Source organism: Crocodylus siamensis, chromosome 11 (genome assembly GCF_052110815.1).
Source record: "Crocodylus siamensis isolate JL-2025a chromosome 11, ASM5211081v1, whole genome shotgun sequence".
Classification (NCBI taxonomy): Eukaryota; Metazoa; Chordata; order Crocodylia; family Crocodylidae; genus Crocodylus; species Crocodylus siamensis.
Genome location: NC_143405.1, coordinates 7,305,934 through 7,328,829, shown reverse-complemented (window position 1 = coordinate 7,328,829; position 22,896 = coordinate 7,305,934). Strand labels below are relative to the sequence as shown.

Genomic DNA, 22,896 nt, shown 5'->3' with positions numbered 1-22,896 from the left:
TCTTGCCAAGGTAATACATTGGTTCCATGCCATATAATGGAAATATTTATTTCCCTTTTACCATGGAAATGAGATTTCAACTGTCTCAATCCACTTAATTTTTCAAAGTCCTTCAGCCAAGTGAGTTATGGCTACAGTCTATAAAATATAACATTTCACTCTGGTAAAAAACGTGTGTAACCTTAACTCATTTCAAACACTGTATGGCCCAAAAAGGAATAGCAGACTAAGGATCACATTTTCAAAAGTCGCCTCTTTCTCTGAATGCAAACTTTGAATACCAAGGCTGGGATTTTCTGAAGCATTTAGGGAACTTAGGGACTTTGACTTTCAGTGGCACTTGTGCTCTTGAGTCATGTTGGCATTTCTGAAAAGTTACATCTGCGGAGTAAGATTTTCACAGCTGTTGAGCCCTCACAACCACAAGTAATTTCACTGGGAAAAACAAGTGCCACTGCAAACGTAGCCCAAAGCAGCTCAAGACAGACACCTGAACATTAAAAAACAGTTCCAGATCACAATCTCTTAAACTCAACAAACATAACAGTCCCTATAAGACAGAAATAACAAGTATTGCTATTTTACCACTGTCAAAAATCTTCCACAGCTATGCCAGAGTAAGTTTTTATTGGCAAACATCTGGCAATGTAATATTTTAACACTGACAGTAATATACTTACAATTGTGGTTTTTCCAGAAGCAGGTGGACCAACTATGCAAATTCTTGGAACTATAGAATAAAGATGAGAAAATGTTAAAGCACAGAAAGACAAAACAGCCTCCTTGGTTTCCATATATATTATATACACACATAATACACATAATTGCAGTGCAATACAGTTACGGCAGCAAGGAGTCTGCCTGGTAGGGAGTAATGGGGAATCCACACTAGTCAGATCATGTCTTATTTTCAATTTCCATAATCAGGTATTTAAGCACATGCCTAACTTTAAGCACCTCAACAGTTTATTGGACACCGAGGCACGGCAGAAGCACTGAATAAGTATTTTTCTAACGTATCTGTTTATTCCCAATATGTTAAATGGTTTAGATCAGATGCAACGAGCAGTTCAAAAAGAGATTTATTTCATTTTGTATGTGCAGTCCAGTTACAAATTAAAAGCGACTTTTCTTATATTGCTTCTTTTACACAGCTCTGCAATAAAAACACAGTTCCTGTTTGCTCTTAAAAAAGAGGTTTTTCACAAACAAGAGTAATATAATTGCAACTCACGCCTTTGTTTAGCTAGACTGGGTCATGAGTCGGTGAGGTTCAGACACTGCAAAATCAGGGCTCTCTTTCCTATTGAGCATAGCTATCTCCTGGGTAGATCTAGAAAGAAAAGCTATTCGGAACACTTCTGAGATTGCCTCTGGGGCACAATGTAAAACTTTTTGCAGTCACAGGAGAAAACAAGTTACTCCATATTTTTTCTCTGCGTTACAGTTTGCTGTCCGTCCTTCCTTTAGTCAGCATTTACATCCAGGCTTCCTCCCTTTGTCCCTTCTTGTGTTTATCAATACAAGAAGAGGAGGCAACAGCAGGGGAGGGGTGGGGAGCTCTGCTTGCCAAATCAGCAACCTCTTTTCCTTTGGCACACAAACCTTGTTCTCTCTCCACTGTGTACATTTCTTAGTATTGACTTAACTCTTCTGTACATTCTGCCATAGCTGTGCAAAGTGAATTTAAGAGTAAAACACTGGATAAGGTCCCTGTTCCAAGGAATAAGCAATTTAATTTATACAGACATTGCAAGGAGTGGAATCACTCTAGGGCATGGGGAACAATTAGTGGTGTGACAGAACAAGGGGAAAGGGGGAAACGAACTCCTGGAAAAAAAAATTGGGGCTATTTGGCTGGAACATCATTTGGACAGCGATGCCTTGAATTGTCATGTTAGGTTAATATCTTGAGATATTTCACTTCTTCTCACATGCACACAACCCACCCCGCAAGCCTTAAAACAGCAGGGATTGCTAGGTATTTAGTAAGGGTAGCATGGGTCATAGGAAATGAGCGGAGGCTCTGTCCAGCCAAAAAACCTCTCCAGCTATTCAGCACCAGAAGGAATCAATCCTCTGATGTCAGCAGATAGGAAAGGATGTGAAATGTATTTTTATGAGGCTTTGCAAGCACTCAGCAGTGGTTGGGCAGGTGCAATTTTTAAACATGCATGGAACCCAAATTACAAATTCATCTTTACAAAGTTATTTGACTTAGAAGGTTTAAGGAAAACTCCCTCCTTATTGGTTCTTGCAAGTGCAACAGAACTAGTACACAATATAGAAAAATACTTTAAAAGGATACATCAGCTGTTTTTATCACCTAATTTCTTTCAAATGTAATGTGATTAAATCCTGGTTTCTTAAAATCTAACACCTTGAAACTCCAGCCCGGTACTTAGGAATTATTTATAAACAGCGTCATAAAAGAGTGCTCGGGTGCCAACACTAATCAACTTCTTCAAACCACTTCAAAGAAAATCAAAAAACCTTTCCATCCACAGATCCTTTTGAGGTTTAACTAGGAGCATGATTTAAAATTCACAAGAAAACCCTTAGGTATTGAAGCTTTAATACACAGCTTTCTTGGACAAACGTTTGATAAAAAACGAAACATACCATTATATACACCATATCATGCTTTAATATTGCCCAGGGCTACTGTAAATGCTCACTTTGTACTAAATCTGGTTTTCTCTCTGCTTAGAGGCTGGCAGCAGATGGGGCAACGCAATTCACTGATTTACTCATTTGCACACTTGTAAGAATCTTCTAAGGCATTCTCCCTAAACATATGACACAAGGGCACAGCTAGGACATCACTGTATGTAATGTTTAACCCCTCAAATCAGCATACACTTAGTATTAAGTGGTTGAGGTCCGCACTGGTACCTAAATGAATACAGGGAAAACTGCAACCCCCCTTTTTCTTTGTTTGAAAACTGGATTTCATTCAATGTTCATTCTTCACGAGACGTTACAAGGTTTGCTTTTTCCAAGCCATTTTAAGATTTAACATTCAGGGATGGTTTTAGTGATAATGAACTTAATTCTGTCATAATGTGAAAGGATGAGCTGGACTCACTGGGGTTCTTTTTCTTGGAGCCCATGTGATTCTGTGATTAATATTAAATATGACAACATTTTTAAGGTAAATCTTCTGTCCAACAGGAAAAGCAAATGGTGCAAGATGAACCTTTTTTTTTTTTTTTTTCAAAAGTCTGTTACATTTTATCATGGGTATGACTGTAAAGGAGGAACTTACAAAATAAGTCTTATATAGATCCTAGAAGCCTTTTATTAACACAAGCTAGGATAACACATACAAAGTAATACGCTGATACTGGAGAAATAACTTCGCTTTCACTTTTTTTTTTTTTTTTTGCTTTTTCAAATGATCACATGAAACAACAGTACTGCATAGCCTTCTGTACAAATACCCAGTTGCCTAATATTTGACCTAAAAGCTTCATCAGAACTGTTGAATGCTACAATTATTATCAGGTTTGTTTATATGTTTAAGAGTACTTCAGAAAAACTTTTAAATTAATAATCAGCTCTAACTTCATACCTGGGATAGATGTTATGTCTCCCCACCCCCAGCATCTCCATTTTAAATTTTCTCTGGGGCTAAAAATGTCTAGCAAGGCAAGATCATGAAAATTCATTGCTCTCTTGATGGCTCTAATAAGAGTTTTATTTTTCCTAAATAGTCGGCACCTTCCACCGTGATCAAAAAGTTAAATCAACTCAACTGCAGAACATCGCTGTTACAGCATTTTCCATATACTTTACCTTTAAAACAACAGATAGATTTTATATTATTTGAAGTTCCTTATACACCTGCTTCTTTCAACCAAAAACAGATAGCAAGATTTCATTTTTGCAAACAGCTACTTCACCTGTATCTCTAACTTCGTTGTACCGAGATTATGAAATGGCAGCCTGCCTGATTCCATTCAAATAATATTGTGGGGCTAAAGGACAAGTCTTAGCTCAATGTGATGGGTTTTATCAGCTTCCTATAAAACTACATGAAATGTCTCTTATGTGTGCTTTCAGTGTCTGTAAAACAGATCAGATTGCTCATGCTGCCCACATCAGGAAAGGCTGGACACAATTTGCAGTTTGATTTTTGCTGTTTAGCAGCATTTCAATTGACATCCATCTGATCACCCCAACTATGTACCAAGAGCTCTCAGCATCTCTAGTGATAATGATTTCATTGATGCTGCGGTACAACTTTCATAATGGTTTACTATGGTTTTAAAGGCACATCAAAGCAACATGACACCAGCTACTCTTGACAGCTCATGCAGAACAAAAAGTATAGTTCAGTTGTGCATATACAAATATAATCTGCCTAAGGGTGAACAGTTTGTAAATCAAATAATTTGATTGAGTGTACATGCTTTTATGGTGTGGAAAACACCCTTCCTATTCAATTTATCAGGTTTTGTTATACATCTAGATAGGCAGGCTCACTGTTCCTTCATCTGAGATACCAGTGAGCTGTGGATCTCATTAACAGTAGCGGGTAACTAACCAATCAAAAAACTAGAGAAGCTGCCAGCCCAGGTAGAATGGGAAACCAAATTTATACCTGATAAAAGAGGTAATTAGCTAGCTTAAAGACAACAGGAACGATCAGATGGGGCACAGGAAACATTAATAATTGATACACAAGAACTCTTTGTTATAAAAATGAAACCCTGTACAGGAATAACTGTGAAAGTGCATTTTTTATTAGATTATCCACTAGAAAAGAAATTAAAAGCATCTCACCTACACTGTTCCAAACTGCTCACTTGTTTGAAGACAGACTGAAAAGTTTTAACCATTTGCTAAATGAGGTGTAGATTTGCATCCATTGTTCATAAAGAATCACTTGAGCTACCTATAGTCTCTCACACACACTCACCATCATCATTGTCCTGCTTTAAATGTGTTATCATAAACTCAATGGGATCATCTGGTTTATGGATCAACAACTTTTCAACCATATTCTGAAAATAAACAGGATGGGTTCAGAAGAAAATTTAACACAGCCACAAAATGACAATAAGGATATTTTGAATTTTTATACTGAATTTTTACAGCAGCCTTTTATCTTAGTGAATTTACCAATATTACATCATTAAGCCCATATTCAGCCTATTTTAGAAAAGTGCAAACTGAAGTACAGTTAAAGATGATTTGTCAAGAGAAATGGAATGAGTTTGTTTTAGTCAATTTTTGGTGCATAATGATGGCCTGAAGAAAGGTTTTTGTGTGTGGAAAATATCTTTTCTTGGACCAACTTATCTCTGAAAGATATGTTAGACAGCCTCAGTCTAGGGCAAAAATGTTCTTCCTCAGATCTGGTAGACAGCAGATGCAGTTAGAACAATTACTTGTATTGAACCTCATTGCCTAACATCTCTTCCAACGATATATTTCATCCGTTAAAAAAATTATCACCAAGCAAATCTCATGTCTTGGTTTTTCCCTGGCCCACTTTATCTAAAACAACATTACTTTACTAGAACCAGGAAAAGCATCAAGAACTCCTAACTGCCGGGTAATTTACTGTAATCCCATTAATTTCCATGGGACAACTCACATGTTTCAGATTAAGCAGAGTAATGTACAAATGTTGCAGTTTGGGGCCATACTTTTAAGATGCATTTTCTTGTGCCTTTGAGTTAGTTACTCACAAGGCTGGGATGTGAAGAGAGTCAGATGTGCTCCTAGCAAGTGTGGTAAGGATTTCCTGCGATGGGAGGTCATGTTGGTTTGCTCAGCATGTCTGTGACATGCAAGCTGCAGCTTTCCTTGGAAGAACAAACTTTATACAATATTCCTACTGAATAGATTTTGAAAGTGTTTGCAAAGTTACCAGCCAGAGAATAATAAAGAACAGAGGCAGAGAGAGAAAAAAAGGACATAGGCAACAGAAAAAGGGTAGGTGTTTACCACAGCTAGGAAGGGATCTGGAAAGACCTCACCACACACAAATTGAAGATATGAGAAATGTTAATATCGACGCGTGTGCACTTATGGACAAAGCAGTCTAAGAGTGATGCTGTAGGTGTGATGGCCCAGAAATTATGCAAGCAGCAAGGATTTCTTAGGGTGATATCTTTTACTGGACCAACTATGTAGCTGGGATAGAGTTAGACACACTTTCAAATGCAAGATATGCTTTGTCAGGTTTGTCCAGGTTTATGGACAGTAATTCTAACAAGCTATAATGATGTTCAGCGCAATCTGAGAACTCATATCTTTCAACTAACTTCTCCATGCTGAAGTGAAACAACTAAATTAAACTTAAGGATCAAATTGTTGCCTCCCTCCCTTCCTTCTATAATTTCCCCCACAAAATAACATAATGCAATTAAATTCTGGTGATAAGTGTATTTACAATCTATAGCTTGTCTAGCTTCCTTGAGACAAGGGCAATCTCCCTGCTAAGTTATGTACAGTAATAGCACAATGATAGTAGGTCAAAATAAGTAGGATGACAAGACAAGCTCCACGGGAGATACAGAAGAAGGGTGGCTTTATTTTTTGGTATTAAATGTTGTGAGTTCTTACAAGATGCCTTCTGGCAGACACACACAGTGTTCCGCATTGATGATAATAAGGAAGTACCAAAGGTGCCAACTGGCAATTGGGAAACAACCATCCCTCTAGAAAGATTCTCTAGCACAGCAATTTCTCAACCTGTGGGTCACAACCCAGAAGTGGGCTGCAAGAATATATGCAAAGGTTGCAAACAAACTTTAAAAATGCAGAAAAATATAATCGAGAACTTTAATGGAGGAAAAAAGTGGGAAACTGGGGCTCTCCCCTTGCAGGTTGGCAGTTACAGCCTGCAAGGGGCTGCTTGCAGGTCCCTATGCCCCCCACACTCGCCTCTTGCCCCACATACTGGGGGGGGCTGGGGTGTGGGGGCCAGTGGGTTGGGAGTGAGGGGCACCAGGGCAGAACCAGCCACAGGCGGGTCCCGATACAAAAATGGTTGAGAACTGCTGGTCTAGGAAACCCTGTGGTTGTCTTGTCACCAGAACTCCAGCACATGCTTCCCAGTCCCTACCCACTGCAGCTTCCAAGTGTAAGCTGAGACTGGGCTCGCTCTCCCCACCTTGCACCAGGGCACTGCACTGCATGCCAGGAACACGCGTCCTACACAGGCTGGGAGCAGTGACTACATCCCTCTGTATGTTAATAGGCATGCAGTTTGCCGTGTTAATCTGAAAGCAGGGAAAAGGCAGGCAGGGATGCCCCTTATGAACTAATTCATGCAGGGATACATCAGCTTTCGTAAGCAGCAGCTCACTTGGCCAGAGCCTTAGCATGTCAGCAGCTCCGTTATGTGCAGAGCCCTGGGGAAACGTCACGGGGGGGGCTGAAAAAAGCAGTCGGCCCCTCCAGGCTGGGGGTCCTGAGCTCATGCTGGGAGCAGTCACAGGACCCCTGAGCACAGCAGCACACCCAGAAGCTCACGTGCCTCAAGTGCTGGACAAGCAGCTGGTTTCAGCTCAACAACCTCCTGCCTGGGGCAAGGGAGGGACTTGATGGTCTTGCAGGTCCCTTCAGGTCCTTCGATTCTGTGATATAGCCTGTGATTTAGTCAGTCTCTAAGATGCCACTCTACCCTGCCTGCTGCCTGACACAGATACACGTGTATGTGCGTGGTTCTATACACGCAGAGTACAGCACATGCGTGGTACAGATACACAAACGCACGCACACAATATATACATGCAATGTACATGACACATGCACACCCCCCACACACTTTGCACACATGCACGTTATCTAGATGTGCACACCTGTGTGTGTACACACACACACACGCCAAGGCTGCTACCCCAGTGCATGCCGGGAGCCCCCCGGCCCAGCGCCCCGATGCATGCCGGGAGCCCCCCTCCCCTGGGGCGCGGGCGCCTGCCTGGCGTGTGGGGCACAGGCCTGGGGAGGCCAGGCCCGCGCCGCCCGCCCGCCCGGCACCTGCAGCAGCTGGAAGAGCCCGTGCTTCTCGGCGTAGGGGCCCATCTCCGGGGGCACCCGCAGCGGCCGGGCGGTGGCGTCCATGGCGCCCTTAGCAACCGCTCGTCGCTAAGCAGCGCGCGCCATGAGGGCGCGACGCGGAGACCGCCGCCCCGCCCGCCTGTGACCTCATCAAACCGCGCCCCCCTCTCGCTCCCTTCCCTGGCATCACGTGTTCCTCTCGCCCGGCTGGGCCTGCCCCGGGGCGGGGGCGCAACGTCACGCCGTTGCCCCGGGAGACGGCGGTAACAATTGCCAGGCCGGGCTGGTGCCGGGGGGCGGCGGGACGGGCCGGAGCGAGGGCAGGTGAGCGCGGGGCTGCGATCCCCGGCACGCACGTGTGTGCACACATCCACCCATGGACACACGTGTGCACCCTTGCCCCGGGCTTCCCCGCTACTCCGGCTCGAGGCCACCGCCCCCAACCCCCCCGGCCAGGGCAGGACGGGGTGACCGAGCAGCTCCTCCAGGGCCCCTTGTCTTGGGCACGAGCAGCAAGGAGGAAGGGACCCGCCAGCATGGACCCTGCTGGGAGGCTGCGGTTGCGCTGGAAACTGCTGGAAGCAACCCCAGACCAGAGCTGGGGCCTGAGAGCCCCTTCCGGCCCCTCGCCTCTATGAAATTAGGCAGAGGTGGAGAGGGCCCTGGCTCTCTCTCTGAAATGAGCCTGTAGGGCCAGGGGCAAGCTGCAGGAGCCACGCAGGGCCTGAGAATTGTGGCAGTGCAGTCCCCAGCCCCCTTCCCCACAGAATGCCTTCACGTGCCCTGCTGTAGCACCTGTGCCAGGGCTCCCTGTTCCGGCAGTTCTGCACTCACTTGTCCTTGTTGCCATTTTAACCCATTAGAAAATCCCTCCTACAAAAGTCCCTCATGCCTTAGCTTCCAAGGGGAGCTGAGCCATGCCAGCTCCTACAGCACTCAAAAGATGGCTTAGGACCCGGCCCTAGGACCAGGCAGGACATTTAGTCTTAGTCAGTGCCCATGAGGTGTTGTACCCTTACTAAACCTAAAGGCAACTACCAGGCCCAAATGATTTTTAGGAATGGAGTTTTCTGAGAAGATGCTTTAAATATTAGAATGGGAAAAGCAGCATTTTCATCCCCAGGTATTGACTGTTGTACCTGGGGACTGTGTTATCAGTTCATACATTAAACAACAATTATAACCTGCTGCACTTCTAATCACTGTGACTGGGCAGAAGGAAGAGCTGCCTTACCCACATGCACCAACATGAATTTCATTTCCCTCCAAGGTGCTGCAGGCTTCTGGGTGGCCTCTGCATACTAAGATGCAAGAGCTCCCAAGACAACATCTATAAGCCATTACACATTCCAGGGAGGAGGCCTTTGTCACCAAGGTAAGACAAATTATAGGGATGCAAAAAAAGGGATTTTAAATGCATTGTGGAGGGAAGCATAGATATCAGGGTGCTTGTGAGGATGGGGAGGTATCAAAACAGCAGGGTTGGAAATTGGGCAACTGGGAGGAGCTTTTGGTCCATGTTGCTGCCCTCAGCTTGCAAGAGCGGTGTCTGTGGTCCCTTGAAGCACAGCACTTGGGAAAACAGCTATACAGCTGCATTGGTCAGCTCTAGAATTGGGTTCATGGACAGCTGTTGTCATACAGGGTCACCTTACCCTATGCTGTATCCTTTGACTCTTAGTGCCAGTCTCAGCTCCCTTCGGCATCTCCAATGAGCCATCACAATTCCTCATCTAAGCCATTACCCAAGACCCTGATATAAACTGTGGTATGAAAATAGCTAGTGCCCACAGCATTCCTGCACCATCAGGGGAATATGGAAAATTATGAAATTTATTTTATATATTTTAATTTGAAACACAGAAGAGATTTAAAAAAAAGCAGAAAGAGCAGTAGCTTTAGAGGGGGAAGTGGGGGGCAGGGAAGGAACAATACAAATTAAGGGGAATCAAGGGAAAATTGTAGAAACTGATACATCTCCCCAGTGCTTGCACTGCCTCAACATTTGTTCAAGACCAGGCCTGGAAATCAGCACCCCTTGCCAGGGCCCCAGCTTGGATGCGAGAGCCAGAGGTTAACCTCGGATCCAGGTCTCCCTTGTTCCATCACAATATTCTGCCTATCAAGCTAGCCTTCACTTAATGTTAGAGTTTAAGCCACTTGGGCAATAGTTTTACATGAAGTAAGAGAAGACATTTTTCCCTCCGGTCCTTTCACAGCATTGTGTTTGATGCATTGCTACATTATATTTACAATAGACCCACTAGGGTTTATGGCATCTGATTGTCAGTGGTCCCCTCTGGGTTCTCTACCTCTTTTTGCAGCATCATTACTACCTCATTGACTTACTGTTTGGGGCTCTGGGACTGCAGCGCCTTGACAAAATATATCTTCCCCTCTCCTTGATTTTTATTTTGCAACTCAACCTGTATGGTTACAGCTGCAGGTGAAAGAAAGCAACACATGTAAAATTGCATCACTTTAAAAAAAAACCTGACGTCCTCCCCTCTCCCCTTCCCAAATCCAGGAGGGGGAAAAAATGAACGAGGTGAAGGAGAGTCTGAGAAGCATAGAGCAGTACTACAAACTCTTCCAGCAGCAGCAGTTTACATTTATCGCAGCACTGGAACACACCCGAGAGAATGCCCATGACAAGATCAGGCCTGTGGCAAGCATTGGACAGGTACAAAGCATTTGGCACACAGATCCCAGCTAGCAGAGACAGGGAACAGCATAATGCTGTCGTGTAGGTGAATGTGTATCAGTGATAAATAAATATTTTCAGGAGGCGGGAAGCAGACAAACCTCTCTGGCATCACGTGTTTGTTAATTCAGTATTACAAGGCTACAAAAAAAACAAAAACAAAAAAACAAACAAACCAAAAAAACCCAAAAAAACAAAAAAAAACAAACCACCCAACAAAAAACAAAAACCCAGACACATGGTAACTTAATGGTTTATACAAAATAATACGTACTGCTAAGCACTAGTTTAGATAATTTAACCAGCCACCCCTGTTTCACCATGCTGGGCTTAACCAGATCTGTGGTACAAGGAAGACTAACCTTCTCCTCTGCCACACATCTATAAGCCTTAACATGGAGTAACTAGCTGGCTTGCTTTTTCCCACCCCCAGTATTGTTACCACTGTGTCTTTCTGTAGTGCTTATTAAAAATAATGGCTGTGCTACAGCAGCAGAGCGATGGATTGAGGGCTGAAGGTCCCAAGTGGGGCAAGGGTTTCTGGGCTGGTAAGTGAATTGTCATGGAATTTTTAAAACTGGTTGTTTTAAAGAGGGGGAAGAATTTAGACACTGTGGAGAAATCAAAATACAAAGAGAATGTTGGCTGTGCAGTGAGCAACAGAATTATCCCCAAGAACAAATTCTCCACCTACAAGGCAAAGACACCGAGTAAAATCTGAATCAGTAGGATCAGATTTCCTTAGGATTTCATTTATCTGCTGAAATGCCAGGAATTTGCTCTCTATTTAGGCAAGTGTCCAGACACCTTGTGTTGCTAAATGTTTATAGTCGCTAAATGTTTATAGTCACTAAATATTACAATAGCGCAAGCCAGCTGCATAGCAGGCAGACCTAGGCAGAAGTGGAACCAAAGCTGTACCAGTCTGGGTTGGATTTAAACGAGCAACTTGACAACATCTTTTAGTTCCCCAAACCATCCCTGTCTAACTTTGAGCCTTTCACAAAAAACAAAAAAAAACAAACAGCAAAACAAACAAAAAAAGTCAGTCTTCTCTGAATACCAAAATCAACTTCAAGTCCCCACCTTTTACAGGTAACCCAGGTATTTTTGCTGCACAGTACCATTTCCATTTGTGTTATCTAGTAAAAAAAAAAATCCAGTAGAGATAAAGGGCTTGATGCAGACAACACCTAAGGTTTAATGCTGTAGATTACTAAGTAGGCACTGCAGTAGTGCCTAGACCAGTCAGGTGTTGTGCACATACCTTAAATAGTGTCTACCTCAAAATACTCACAGACTAGAGCCTCTGTCTTCCACCTTGCGTTCAGCCTGGGGAGCTGTGCTTAGCTCAAGGTATCTGCCACTTGGGATGGAAACAAGCAATTCTCCCCTTACACTGCCCTGCCACCTAGCAGCTGCTGTAGCTTTAAAGCTGGGGTAGCCCTGGCATACTTCTACTCAGGGGGTTGGGGCATGGCTCATGGATTGGCCTATGAGCGGATCTGTCTTGTCCCATCTCCCTACATCCTGTTGTACAGTAACAGGGGAAATATTTCCAGGATCCAGAAGGTCTGACACACATAATTCCATCTAGTCCTTGCATAAGAGTGGGCAAGAGCAGCTTCCTCACACTATAACACAAGCTACATGTGGTGTGTTGCACATAAGGCTATGAAAACCACACAACTGTATCTGCAGCTAGTCTCCACACAGTTTAACACTGCCCTTCCCTCCACATGTTGTGCTGCATAGGTGCAGAGCTACATGGAGCATCACTGTAACAACGCCACCGACAGGCGCATCCTCCTCATGTTCTTGAGCATCTGTGAAGATCTGAGCACACTCTGTCAGAAGCTAGAAGCTGTGCACCCTGGTAACGGCATCACAAACAACATTTTGGAAAAATGCAAGGTGCTTCTCAGCCACAGCAACAATCTGAGCAACATTCGAGCCAAGTAGGTCTAGAGAAGCAAATCAGTTCTGTACCTTTCTAGTCACATGGTCAGCATTCTGCATTCATGTACCAGACTGGGAAGTGATCACAAGTACGCCTGTGCACGATCACCATCTGGCAACGTCCATTCTAGCTACATGAATCCCTTCTACATTCTAATGGGGGAGGAGGCTACCATCAACTTTGGGCTTTCCCTACTCTGTGAAAGCTTCCCCTCTTTCCCCCCCAGTCCTAGTCTAGATGTTTAGTTTTCTTATACAAGATTTGGAAGCTTTAGTACTCATGACAAGGGTCATTTGAGGCAGCTTAGCACATGGAAGGCACAGGCAATGCCATCACCACCCCCGTCCCATCAGTAAAGTTCTTTTCAGCAAGGGGCAGAGGGATAACAGTATTTTTACATGCGCTTGGACTTGGATCATCCGGGGACCACCTAGCTGGGACTACCAGGGAAGATGCCACTGTGGCAGGAATTTCAGCCATGAGGCCTGGTTCTATCACTGCCCCTTTGTCTTGGGAAAGGGGATTGTGACTCTCACGAGTGATTCTAAAACTAGCTTGTTCATTCTCTACAGTCACACATCCTTGGCTGCTCTGGTAAATGCTTTCTTCTATCACCCAGGTACCCCCACGACGTGGTGAATCACCTGAGCTGCGATGAAGCAAGGAATCACTACGGAGGGGTGGTGAGCCTCATTCCTATAGTGACTGACTACATGAAGGAATGGATGGCCCATGCTGAGAAGCTACCTCGGCACGTCCTGCATGATGTGAGTGACCAAAGGGCTGGTTCTCAGATGAAAGCACAGCAGGAGGCATCAGCAAGGGCAGTGGCTCCCCCAGGTCTGCCTCCTGCTTCCCACGTGGCCACTCAGACCTTGGTTAGTTGCAGAGACCGTGCACAAGACCAGAGAAGTAAGGATGGTAAAAAGTACTTGAAACCAGGGAGTTACACTGGGAGACTTCTCAATGGTCCCTGGAAGCCACCTGGTAAACACTCCTTTTAAAGAGCCAAAACTTGTCTCCTATACATAGCAGGGCTGATTGTATGTGGTCTCTACTATCCACTTCAGTCATTTCCCTTCCCTTTTTTAACCCAAGGTCTGGATGGCTCATCCTGAAGTCTTTTGAAGCAAATAACCTACCCTCCTCCTCCAATATATTCCCCACTTCCTCTTTCCAGGAAAGCCACATCTCAGTAGAATGGCATCACATATTCCCCCTTGAAAGGCCTGGTGGCAAGGGTAGGGGATGCACTCAGGACTAAGCCATGTTTTCACTTTCACGGCTGCTGTGTATTGAGCAAGTCACTTGAGGCTCAATGCACACAATTTCTTATCAAATATTTTGGGGTTAGTAGGAAGTGGGTCCCCAACACAAAGTCACATGTTATACCAAGCATAAGCCAATAGCATTGTCTCACCCAGTGAAGATCATGGGCCAAATGATCCTCAGTTGCACACAGTCCATTTCTTGACCTTCAGTGGGGATGCAGAGGTGTCCCAGAGGACAGAATTTGATCCCGCAGTTGAAGTGTAGTTAGTTGATGTAGTCTGATATAAGCCAGTCACTTCTAGAGCTGCAAGAGTCCTGCAGAACTAACAGGAGACATTATCACTATAGCAATGCGTGAGACTCCAGAAGAGAAAGGAGATTTGCTCATTTTCATCATATCTCTGCAAAACAGAACAGCGCTTTAAGGTCTCTGTGCCTCTGCTTTTCTTTCTGGCTCACAGGGCTTTTTGTAAAGCATAGTTTATTAACAGTTGTAAGGTATTTGAGATCAGTCAATGGTGTATAGAAGGGTATAAAATCATAGATGTTCTGCAGAGGCCAAGCAGCCAGCTAATTTTCCAAAGCCATGTGATAGGGGCCAGCCTGCTCCTAGGTTTTTCCACCCCCTCAAGCCGCCACTTAAAGAGTTATTGGTATCATTTGCTAAAGCACTGCTAGCGAAGTTCTTAACATGATCTTCACAGCACAATGTCTAATTTCCCTGCATCTGCTTGCTCTTTTCCCCTTCTACAGGCCTATTAGCTCCTGCTCCTTGCCTCCTGCCAGAAGACACACCTGAATAAAACCATTTCCCTTGCATGTATGGCTCTGTTTGCCAAAATGATAGGAGTGCTTTTACCCTAAGGTGATTAGATTTTTGCAACAAGCATCAGCTGAGACAGGAAGGTTGGACCAGGGAGTGGCAGGAGGAAGTAGCAGTGTAGAAAGATTAGGGCGCAACTACAGGTAAACTTTCATGCCACCTTTTGTTTCATGCTTGGTTCTCCCCATTTTCTATCCCACAGACACTTGACCACCCTGGAGCTGGAAGGAATCTGGGGCGGAGAGGGGGCTGCAGGGGAGGTCATGCTCAGGGGCAATCAGCATGGATTTAATAAAGGCAGGTCCTGCCTGACCAACCCGATTGCCCTTTAAGTAACTAAATCCTTGGATGATGGTTGCCATGGACGTAGTCTTTCTAGACTTTAGGAAGGCCTTTGACACCGTCTCTTCACCCCATCCTCATCAATAAATTAAGCGACTGTGGCATCGATGCCTGCACAGTTGGATGGGTAAAAAATTGGCCGATGGGGCACACCCAGAGAGTAGTGGTGGACGGGTTGTACTCAACCTGGTGAGATGTGAGCAGTGGGGTACCCCAGGGTTTGGTCCTTGGGCCCGTGCTGTTTAAGATCTTCATCAGTGACTTGGACAAGGGGATGGAAAGCACATTGTCTAAGTTTGCTGATGACACTAAGATGTGGGGCGAGGTGGGCACACTTAAAGGGAGAGAGAGGCTGCAAATAGATTTAGACAGACTACAAAAGTGGGCAGACGAGAATAGGATGGGGTTCAACGTAGACAAATGCAGGGTGCTACATCTTGGGAGAAGGAATCCACAGGACACACAGGCTGGGGAGTTCCCTTCTTGAAAGAACAGAAGCAGAATGGGATCTTGGAGTCATTATTGACTCCAAGATGAACATGAGCCACCAACACCAGACTGCAGCCAGCAAGCTAGCCATACCTCGTCATGCATCCAAAAGGTGCATCTCAAGCTGGTCCAGAGAGGTGATATTCCCCCTCTATGCGACTTTGGTCAGGCCGCAGTTGGAGTACTGCATCCAGTACTGGGCATTGTACTTCAAGAGGGATGTGGCCAGCCTGGAGAGAGTTCAGAGGAGGGCCACCCCGCTTGGTGAGAGGGCAGGACAGGCCCTACGAGGAGAGACGGAGGGAACTGAGCCTGCTCAGCCTCAGCAAGAGGAGGCTGAGGGGGGGCCTTGTGGCTGCCTACAAACTCATCAGGGGAGATCAACAGTAAATAGGTAGAGCCCTTTTCTCCCCAGCACCTGGGGTGACGAGGAACAATGGTAATAAACTGATGGAGAACAGGTTTAGGTTAGAGATCAGAAGGCAATATTTTACAGTTAGGGTGGCAAAAATCTGGAACCAGGTTCCCAGGAAGTGGTCCTCGCCCCTACCTTGGGCAAATTCAAGAGGAGGTTGGCTGATCACCTGTCTGGGGTCTTGTGAACCCAGCATTCATTCCTGCTGGTGGCAGGGGGTCAGGCTAGATGATCTGTTCAGGTCCCTCCTGACCCTAGCTACTATGAAACTAGGGATTTCTTCAGAAAACTTTATTTTTTAGGACAAAGATCCTGCTCAGTTGAAATGAGCTGGAATTCTAAAAGAAGAGGAGGTAGAGGCTGTTCAGCAGACAGCTGCTAATAGGATGTTAGCGCAAAAAAGCCTGCCCAACTTGGACTATGTAGTAATAGCTGTGCCATAGAGGTGGCTTAAGTTCGGGACGGCGGGGGGGAAGAATTGTATACAGTAGGGCTGTCCAACTTGGAAGTGGCCAGGGGCCAGACACCTCATGGGCTGTACCACGGTGAGCCACAGACCTCTATATTCCTTCAACATCAGAAAACTCTTTTATTTTTAACAATCTTCCAGGTGGCATAAGCCTGAAACTTTGGGTTATTACCAAATTTATCACATTAATCTTGAAGAAGATATTAACTTGCTCTGCTCACCTATTATGCAGGTAATCCAACTGTATTGATGTAGTTAGATTACCTGGATAATAGCCCTCCTAGGTCTCCCTCAAAACTATGGTGCCCAACAGATTAACTCAGCAGGCCGTCATGATTTGACAGAGATCCTGACATATGCAGGATATCAGATCTTTCCTGACATATGCAGGATATCAGATCTTTGTACAAACGATCAACTCCAAAACTAACTTCCCTCCATCCTCAAAACCACTCCTACACGCCGAAAATTCATCAAGGACCCTTGCATAAGAAACATGTCACTGTATAACTACACATTGTGCATCAAGTTTAACATGACAGCACTCTCAAGGCAAGTCTCAAAAAAGTACTTGCCTGGAAACAATTCACGCAAGGTCTCTGTACAGTGGATGAGGATCACATGAAAGACAAAAGCTTGATAGGTTAATGCAAAAATCCTTCTTTAAAAATTTAGCACCAACCTTAGCTATGGAGAGAATGTACCATCTTTCCATCATCCAGTTAATGGCTTTAGGAATTTAACACAGAGTTGTAGTAAAGTTCAGCTTTAACTTGAAAGACCAAAAAAACAACCTGGCAGGCAGCCAAACTGACTTACCTGACTATCTCCTAGGAAGCTTTTCCTACAAAAGACTGAAATACAGATACAGGCCAGCTGTACAGGATTCCAAAACAATTCAACTGCATCTCTACTAACAAGCTACTCAAATGCTATGACCTGACTTAGACAGGGGAAGAAAAACAAAAAAGGCTTTTGTCAACCAATATCCAAATCCAAATGCTCTTTAAAGTTGAAGACTTGGTTTTTAAAACGTTTAGGATTTGAGACACGGGTATAGAAGCAGGATCCCGTTGGGTCACAAAGAGTTGAGGTAGAAGTACTGATGTCAGCTGGAGAAAGTCAGGGTTGGACTGGACTTTGAAAGCTGTCAAGATGACAGGGGAACATACAGAAGCTCGGCGGCTCAAAAGCATAGTTTAGAATGAGGTGGCAGAGTCATGGAGGCCTCTAGTGGTCAGGTTTTCAAAGCAGCATTAAAGAAAGCAAATAGAAACAAACCAGCCTGTAAACAGCAGCTCAACAGGGAAAGCCAGGTGTGTAGAAAGGAATGCAAGAGGAACCGTGAGTTTGGAGGAAAGTGGCAGTAACTGTGGACTGGGATTAATTTCTGATCAGGGTTCCTGCAAAGTTCAGCCCTTAGTTTGAATGTAAATTCAGAAGGTAGCTGGATAATTCACTACTTGTTAATTTCCCAGGTTATTCGGTGAAATAGCAAGCATCTTTTTAAAAACCAGCAATAGTTGAAGTGGGTGAAATTATAAATCAGGATTCAAGGAGCAATACTTTGTTTCAGGAAATGAAATGAAAATGAATAATTTAGTCCCACCTACCTACTATGCAAAGTGTTTATTATTCATGGCTGTGTTTATGAGATAGTGAGCATCCTGCTTAGCATTAGTAAGGAAGGAAGATGCTTTATATTTCTCTTTTTGTACCTTTGTGGCATTACTCCTGCAAATAATGCTCTGTTTTCTGTGCTGTGATAAAACACTAAAAAAAAAAAGAAGTGAAATCAAAACTCTTTTGGTTTTGGCTTTTGTCCAGTTGTAAAATTCATTTCAATGCCGGAAGTCCCAAATGACATCGTCAGCACCACCTAAACCCCACCAATTGGGTTCAAAGTGTTTACTCAGTGGCGTGAAAGGCTTTGCATTGACTTGGGAAAGTTCATCCCTAAATAAAAGTTTTTGGGAAGAAATATCACAGCACTTCCCTTTACCTCTCCCCCTGTACATTTAAAAAAAGTGCCTGAGCATAAAAATTAAATTTTTTAGCATGAACTGTACCACTGAAGATTCAAGTTTGAAGAACAGCTATTTTCAAAGTTGTATTTGTACAGTTCCCACAGTGTTACGGGGACACTAGTCGGTCTCTAATACCACACTTTTTTTTTTTTTTTTTTTTTTTGCATATGTGAAGGTTAATCCTTGTATTGGAGATTAAATCAAAGCTGGTTCTTGGAGTGGACACAATTTCAAGGGTTGTGCATGCTTCTTGTAAATGTCTCCTAAGGTATGTGCGTGGACACAGCCTTAACCAAAGAGCATTAAGTGCCAAAAATCTAACTAGACATCCAGTACAAAAATCAGATCTTTTACAAATCGGTAGCTTGATTTTACCTAGCTCATTTTCAGAAGATACCTACAACTCCTTTGCTACTTTTCAAGGTGATGACCACTTCACTCATACTCAGTTTCTTTGGGAAGGCAAGTACAGCTTCCCCAAAGCTGCCATCTGGAATAAAACACTCCCTTTTAAGCAGGCTTTGTGGGGACAATGGTACTTTGAACTGCTGTGATTCTCCACTATCAATGGTTGTTTGAAGGATGAACAGCACTCGGATCACACTTCTATCACCCAGACCAAAGGGTAATAATCTTACGGAAATTAGTTCAGTATGCAGACTGCTTGCAGGTAAGCTCATTGCTCACAAGCACATTTTGCTAGCTCACCTTAGAAATGAGAGATTTCCAAGACTTAAAATGACATCCAATTTCTGTATTATTCAGTTATGTCAGCATGAAGGCTATTTTGCACAAAATAAAAAACATTTGCTTATATAGGACACTTCTGTTGTGCAACGCCCATACTAAAAGACACTTGTCTCAGAAAGGTGCTTTAAATACTCCTCTGCTTTGTGCAAAGCTCATGTTGACTCAGTGCAGAGCACCACCAATGCTCTGTTCACAAGGGGTCAGCCTGCAGAGAGCTCAACACAAAGTAGTGCAAAACAATACATTTTTATTTGTTCACAGTTAAACACAAGCAACTGCCTTGACATTTTAGAACATTCTAATAAGGACAGCAAAACCTCCTTTTGGTTTAGGTTCTCTTTAGCTTAGATTGTACCATTTTTCCTTGCATTTCATATTTATGGCATTTAATGTGGATTGTTTAACATGCTTACAAAGAGCGAGGCAGGGAACAGATCAACTTTCGACAAAGACAGCATCTTTAGATTTAACTAAAAGCAATCAGTTAAAAAAAAAAATCTGTTTCCATTTCACTGATGGGATCCCTTTAAACAAACTGCAAGTTAACTACATACAGCAGATCCATGATTTTAGATTTACAAAACAATGGCAAAAGTTTGTTCCTCCATAATCTCTGTGGTCCATAGATAAACCCTAAAAGTGGTTTCCAATACCATGCCAGTGCTAAAACCCTTTTAAAATACAAAAGGGCCACTGACTGATGAGCTTATGGGAACGCAAGGGCAGTTTTGCTACTATACAACAAAGACAGCCCCGCAACCAAAAAGTAAAAATCGCCATGTAGCAGCCTAGTCCACAAGCACTCTGAGAACTGAAAGGATGGTCAAGTAGATTCCTGTAAAAACTGCATCCAGTTGCTAAGCCAGCCCTTTCAAGGGCCATGTGCAAACCATTTGCTTTTGAGGGACTAGAACTGGGTAGGGGCGAGAGGGAGAAAGCCTCCAAATCTGCACAGAATCCTTTTCTACTGCAGCAATCATGCAATCTTCATTTACAGACTTGTTGGCAAAACTAGTCTGTCACGTACCACGGACCTCTATTTTCTATTCAACACACATTTGCACTTTGACACTGCCACTGAAATTCACCTTCACTTTCAGAGTTAGGACTGACTCATTGAGTAGGACATTCAGTATAATGTTAATGTCAGAGAGGTTGAAATGTATTTTAGACCTAGGAGTTCTGGGAGAGGTGGAAACAAAGGGAGGTACTGTCAGGGTCACAGGAAGAAAGCAGCTGTTTCTCCAGTTAGCAGAATGCCAGCCTTCCTTGACAGGTTCTGTCCCTATTCAGAGGTTAAGAAGGGGTTAAGCTACTAACACTAAGACAAGTGACTTTTTTTTTTTTATGGGGAGGGGATGGAGGGAAGATTCTTAAAAACACCTGCTGTCCACATTAAGCATTTAAGAAAAAACTAGATCTACAAAGTAGAACACTGATGCAGTGCAGTGCAGAAGCCTGACAGGAGTCACATTACAAACTAAGTGATCCTTGCCCCACACAAATCCGGGCTTTTAGCTTTCCCAATAGATTCTCTTCTGCCAAAAAGACAAGTCAAGTCTGATCCATGCCATAATGCATTGGTCCCACAGCCCTTCTGTATGTGAAACTCTTCCACAGGCTTCAAAGGAGTAACAAAACACAGAAAGGCTGCAGGATGGGATTCTGGACTTCACTTTCAGCTACATCCACTGGAGAGGCAGTGCACAATCTCTCAGGGACAGTGGAAGGGGGAAGGGGTACCTAAGAGACAGGGAAAGAGTTGGGTGGGCACAGGTAGAGCTGAAAGAACCCCTGCAAAGGGAGCAAGAGCACAGGAGGTAGAGAGGGAAACGCATCCTTTGGCATCTGTTTAATGGGTCTTGACTCAGGCTTGGAAAAGCTACTCCTGGGAAAGAAAGCAGAGATTCTTAGATGCAGGATGTGATGGTCTTGGTAGGCTGGGCACAGAGACCATGATCGAAAGAGGCAAGACAGCACAGGAATCTCCCAGCTTTGAGAAATGCTGCTTCTTCTGAAAGAAAACACATTCTTGCCTGAAAGTTAGTGAACCCATTGCTTTGCACACAATCTCTACAAGCTGTCCTCCTTGGAGCCACCCCAAAACCCTCTCCCTCACATGTTCAGCTATCACAACTGGTCAGGTCAGTACCAGTGTCAATTAAACACTGAACACAAAACCTCCCACCCCAGAAGAGAGTTAACAGACTACAGCAAAAGAAAAGAAAAAACAATTGCCTCTGCATTACAACCTTCAGTTCCTCGGGGAGTGACAGGAAACAGCCCTCAAAGGAAACTGAAACTCCCCCGACCCCACCAAATCTTGGTTCACATAACATTGCCAGGAAATATTAACGACAGCAAAAATAATGGTTATGAACTGGGGTGAATGCAGTATTTTGCAGATATGCACTGTTCTTTAACCAGTCATTTGACCAGAGTCCAACATAAAAATAAAGGTTCAGGTATGGGGGAGCAGAGGGGAAAGTGCAGCCAAATAAAAGACTGTCCGATGAGTGCACTAAAAATTGTTTTTTACTCCTTTCCAGGAGAAAAGTAGCCAAATATCAGCGCAAGGGCAGCACAGTGAACTGCTCTAACTTGAAGCTGGCTGAGAAAAAACAAAGCATTAATATGAAGATGGTTACATGTTAATTTGGCCTCATATTGCACTCAAGTTCGTAGGATGCAGCTACTCACTGGGAAGGAGAGAAGGGGGGAATGGGGAGGGAGGTGGGGAGGGAGAGGGGAAAGAGGGAACCTCTCCCACAAAAATAAAAAGAAGAACACACATGCCTGCAAATGCTAACAGTTGTCCCTTCAAATTAGTACACGCTGCTAAAGATTGGATTTGAGGAGAGAAGCAAGTTAGGCCGGGCATTACAATTCCAGACCCCAAATCCATTTTGCAATCATTTGGTAGGTATTTTCTTTTAATGGACGTTAATCCTGTTTCCGCTGCACGAGCTAGCCGCTCAGACCCACGAAACAGAAAAGCTTTTAGTTAAACTTGCATTCACACCTCCTGTTCTATGCCAAGAATATGAAAATAACACTGATTGACTATCTTCCTTTTTAACTGTGCTCATGATGAGTTTCATTATAGTCCATGATATGAAGCTGTCCAACACTGCTTTCCTGGTTCTTTAACGAGGGACTGGGGTTCTTGGGGCCTGGCAGAGTCTTTACCTCCATGCTTGGATCTTTACAGAGTTCGGTCTTTAGAGTATCAGAAAGGCTATTGATGATCACTGCCCCCTCCCCATCACACTGGCTCTCACTCTTGTTGCGGAATAATTCACGTGCCTTCATTCCAAGGAAGCTTTTGGAGCTGGGGAGTGAGCCTACAGTTAATGGGACACTACTGGAGGGCTCCAGTGACACGGTTGTTTCCCAGCGACTGCCGAATGGCCCCAATCTCTGGTTTTGGGGCTTCTCTGGAGTGGACAACTCACTGCTGCTGCCACCTTTACTGTTGCTGCTACCATGGGTGCTGGGAGGTTTGGTCTCTCCATTTCTGCCAACTGCTTCTTCACTGTACCCTGCCACAGGGTCAGCACAACCTTCATTCCCACAATCTGGCCTATTTTGAAAGGAGACAGGAAGACAGAGTCAAAGTGATGGTA

At 44.1% G+C, this 22,896-nt stretch overlaps 3 protein-coding genes across 13 annotated transcripts in view; 1 reads left to right on the top strand and 2 right to left on the bottom strand.

Moving 5' to 3' along the window:
* Nucleotides 1-8,138, bottom strand: part of AK8 (adenylate kinase 8) — an 89,231-nt gene extending 81,093 nt beyond the window's left edge. The window contains exons 1-3 of the mRNA XM_090022668.1: nt 7,999-8,138; nt 4,925-5,009; nt 681-730 (exon numbers count right to left, since the gene is read on the bottom strand). Of these exons, the coding sequence (XP_089878794.1) occupies nt 681-730; nt 4,925-5,009; nt 7,999-8,082 (219 nt within the window). The 5' untranslated portion in view covers nt 8,083-8,138. The remainder of the gene's footprint in view (nt 1-680; nt 731-4,924; nt 5,010-7,998) is intronic.
* Nucleotides 8,139-8,207: 69 nt separating this feature from the next.
* On the top strand, nt 8,208-19,350 carry SPACA9 (sperm acrosome associated 9). 2 transcript variants are annotated; one of them, XM_090022671.1, is made up of 6 exons: nt 8,208-8,343; nt 9,290-9,394; nt 10,547-10,702; nt 12,479-12,681; nt 13,303-13,450; nt 14,709-19,350. In XM_090022671.1, the coding sequence occupies exons 3-6, from the start codon at nt 10,559-10,561 to the stop codon at nt 14,715-14,717; spliced, it is 504 nt and encodes a 167-aa protein (XP_089878797.1). In that variant the 5' UTR covers nt 8,208-8,343; nt 9,290-9,394; nt 10,547-10,558; the 3' UTR covers nt 14,718-19,350. The 2 variants fall into 2 exon arrangements, with proteins under 2 accessions (XP_089878797.1, XP_089878796.1); XM_090022670.1 differs by having other exon boundaries at nt 13,303-19,350.
* Nucleotides 19,351-19,500: 150 nt separating this feature from the next.
* Nucleotides 19,501-22,896, bottom strand: part of TSC1 (TSC complex subunit 1) — a 36,248-nt gene continuing 32,852 nt past the window's right edge. For all 10 annotated transcript variants that reach the window (XM_090022665.1, XM_090022664.1, XM_090022660.1 and 7 more), the window contains one exon: nt 19,501-22,853. In XM_090022665.1, coding sequence (XP_089878791.1) covers nt 22,346-22,853 — 508 coding nt within the window. In that variant the 3' untranslated portion in view covers nt 19,501-22,345. The remainder of the gene's footprint in view (nt 22,854-22,896) is intronic.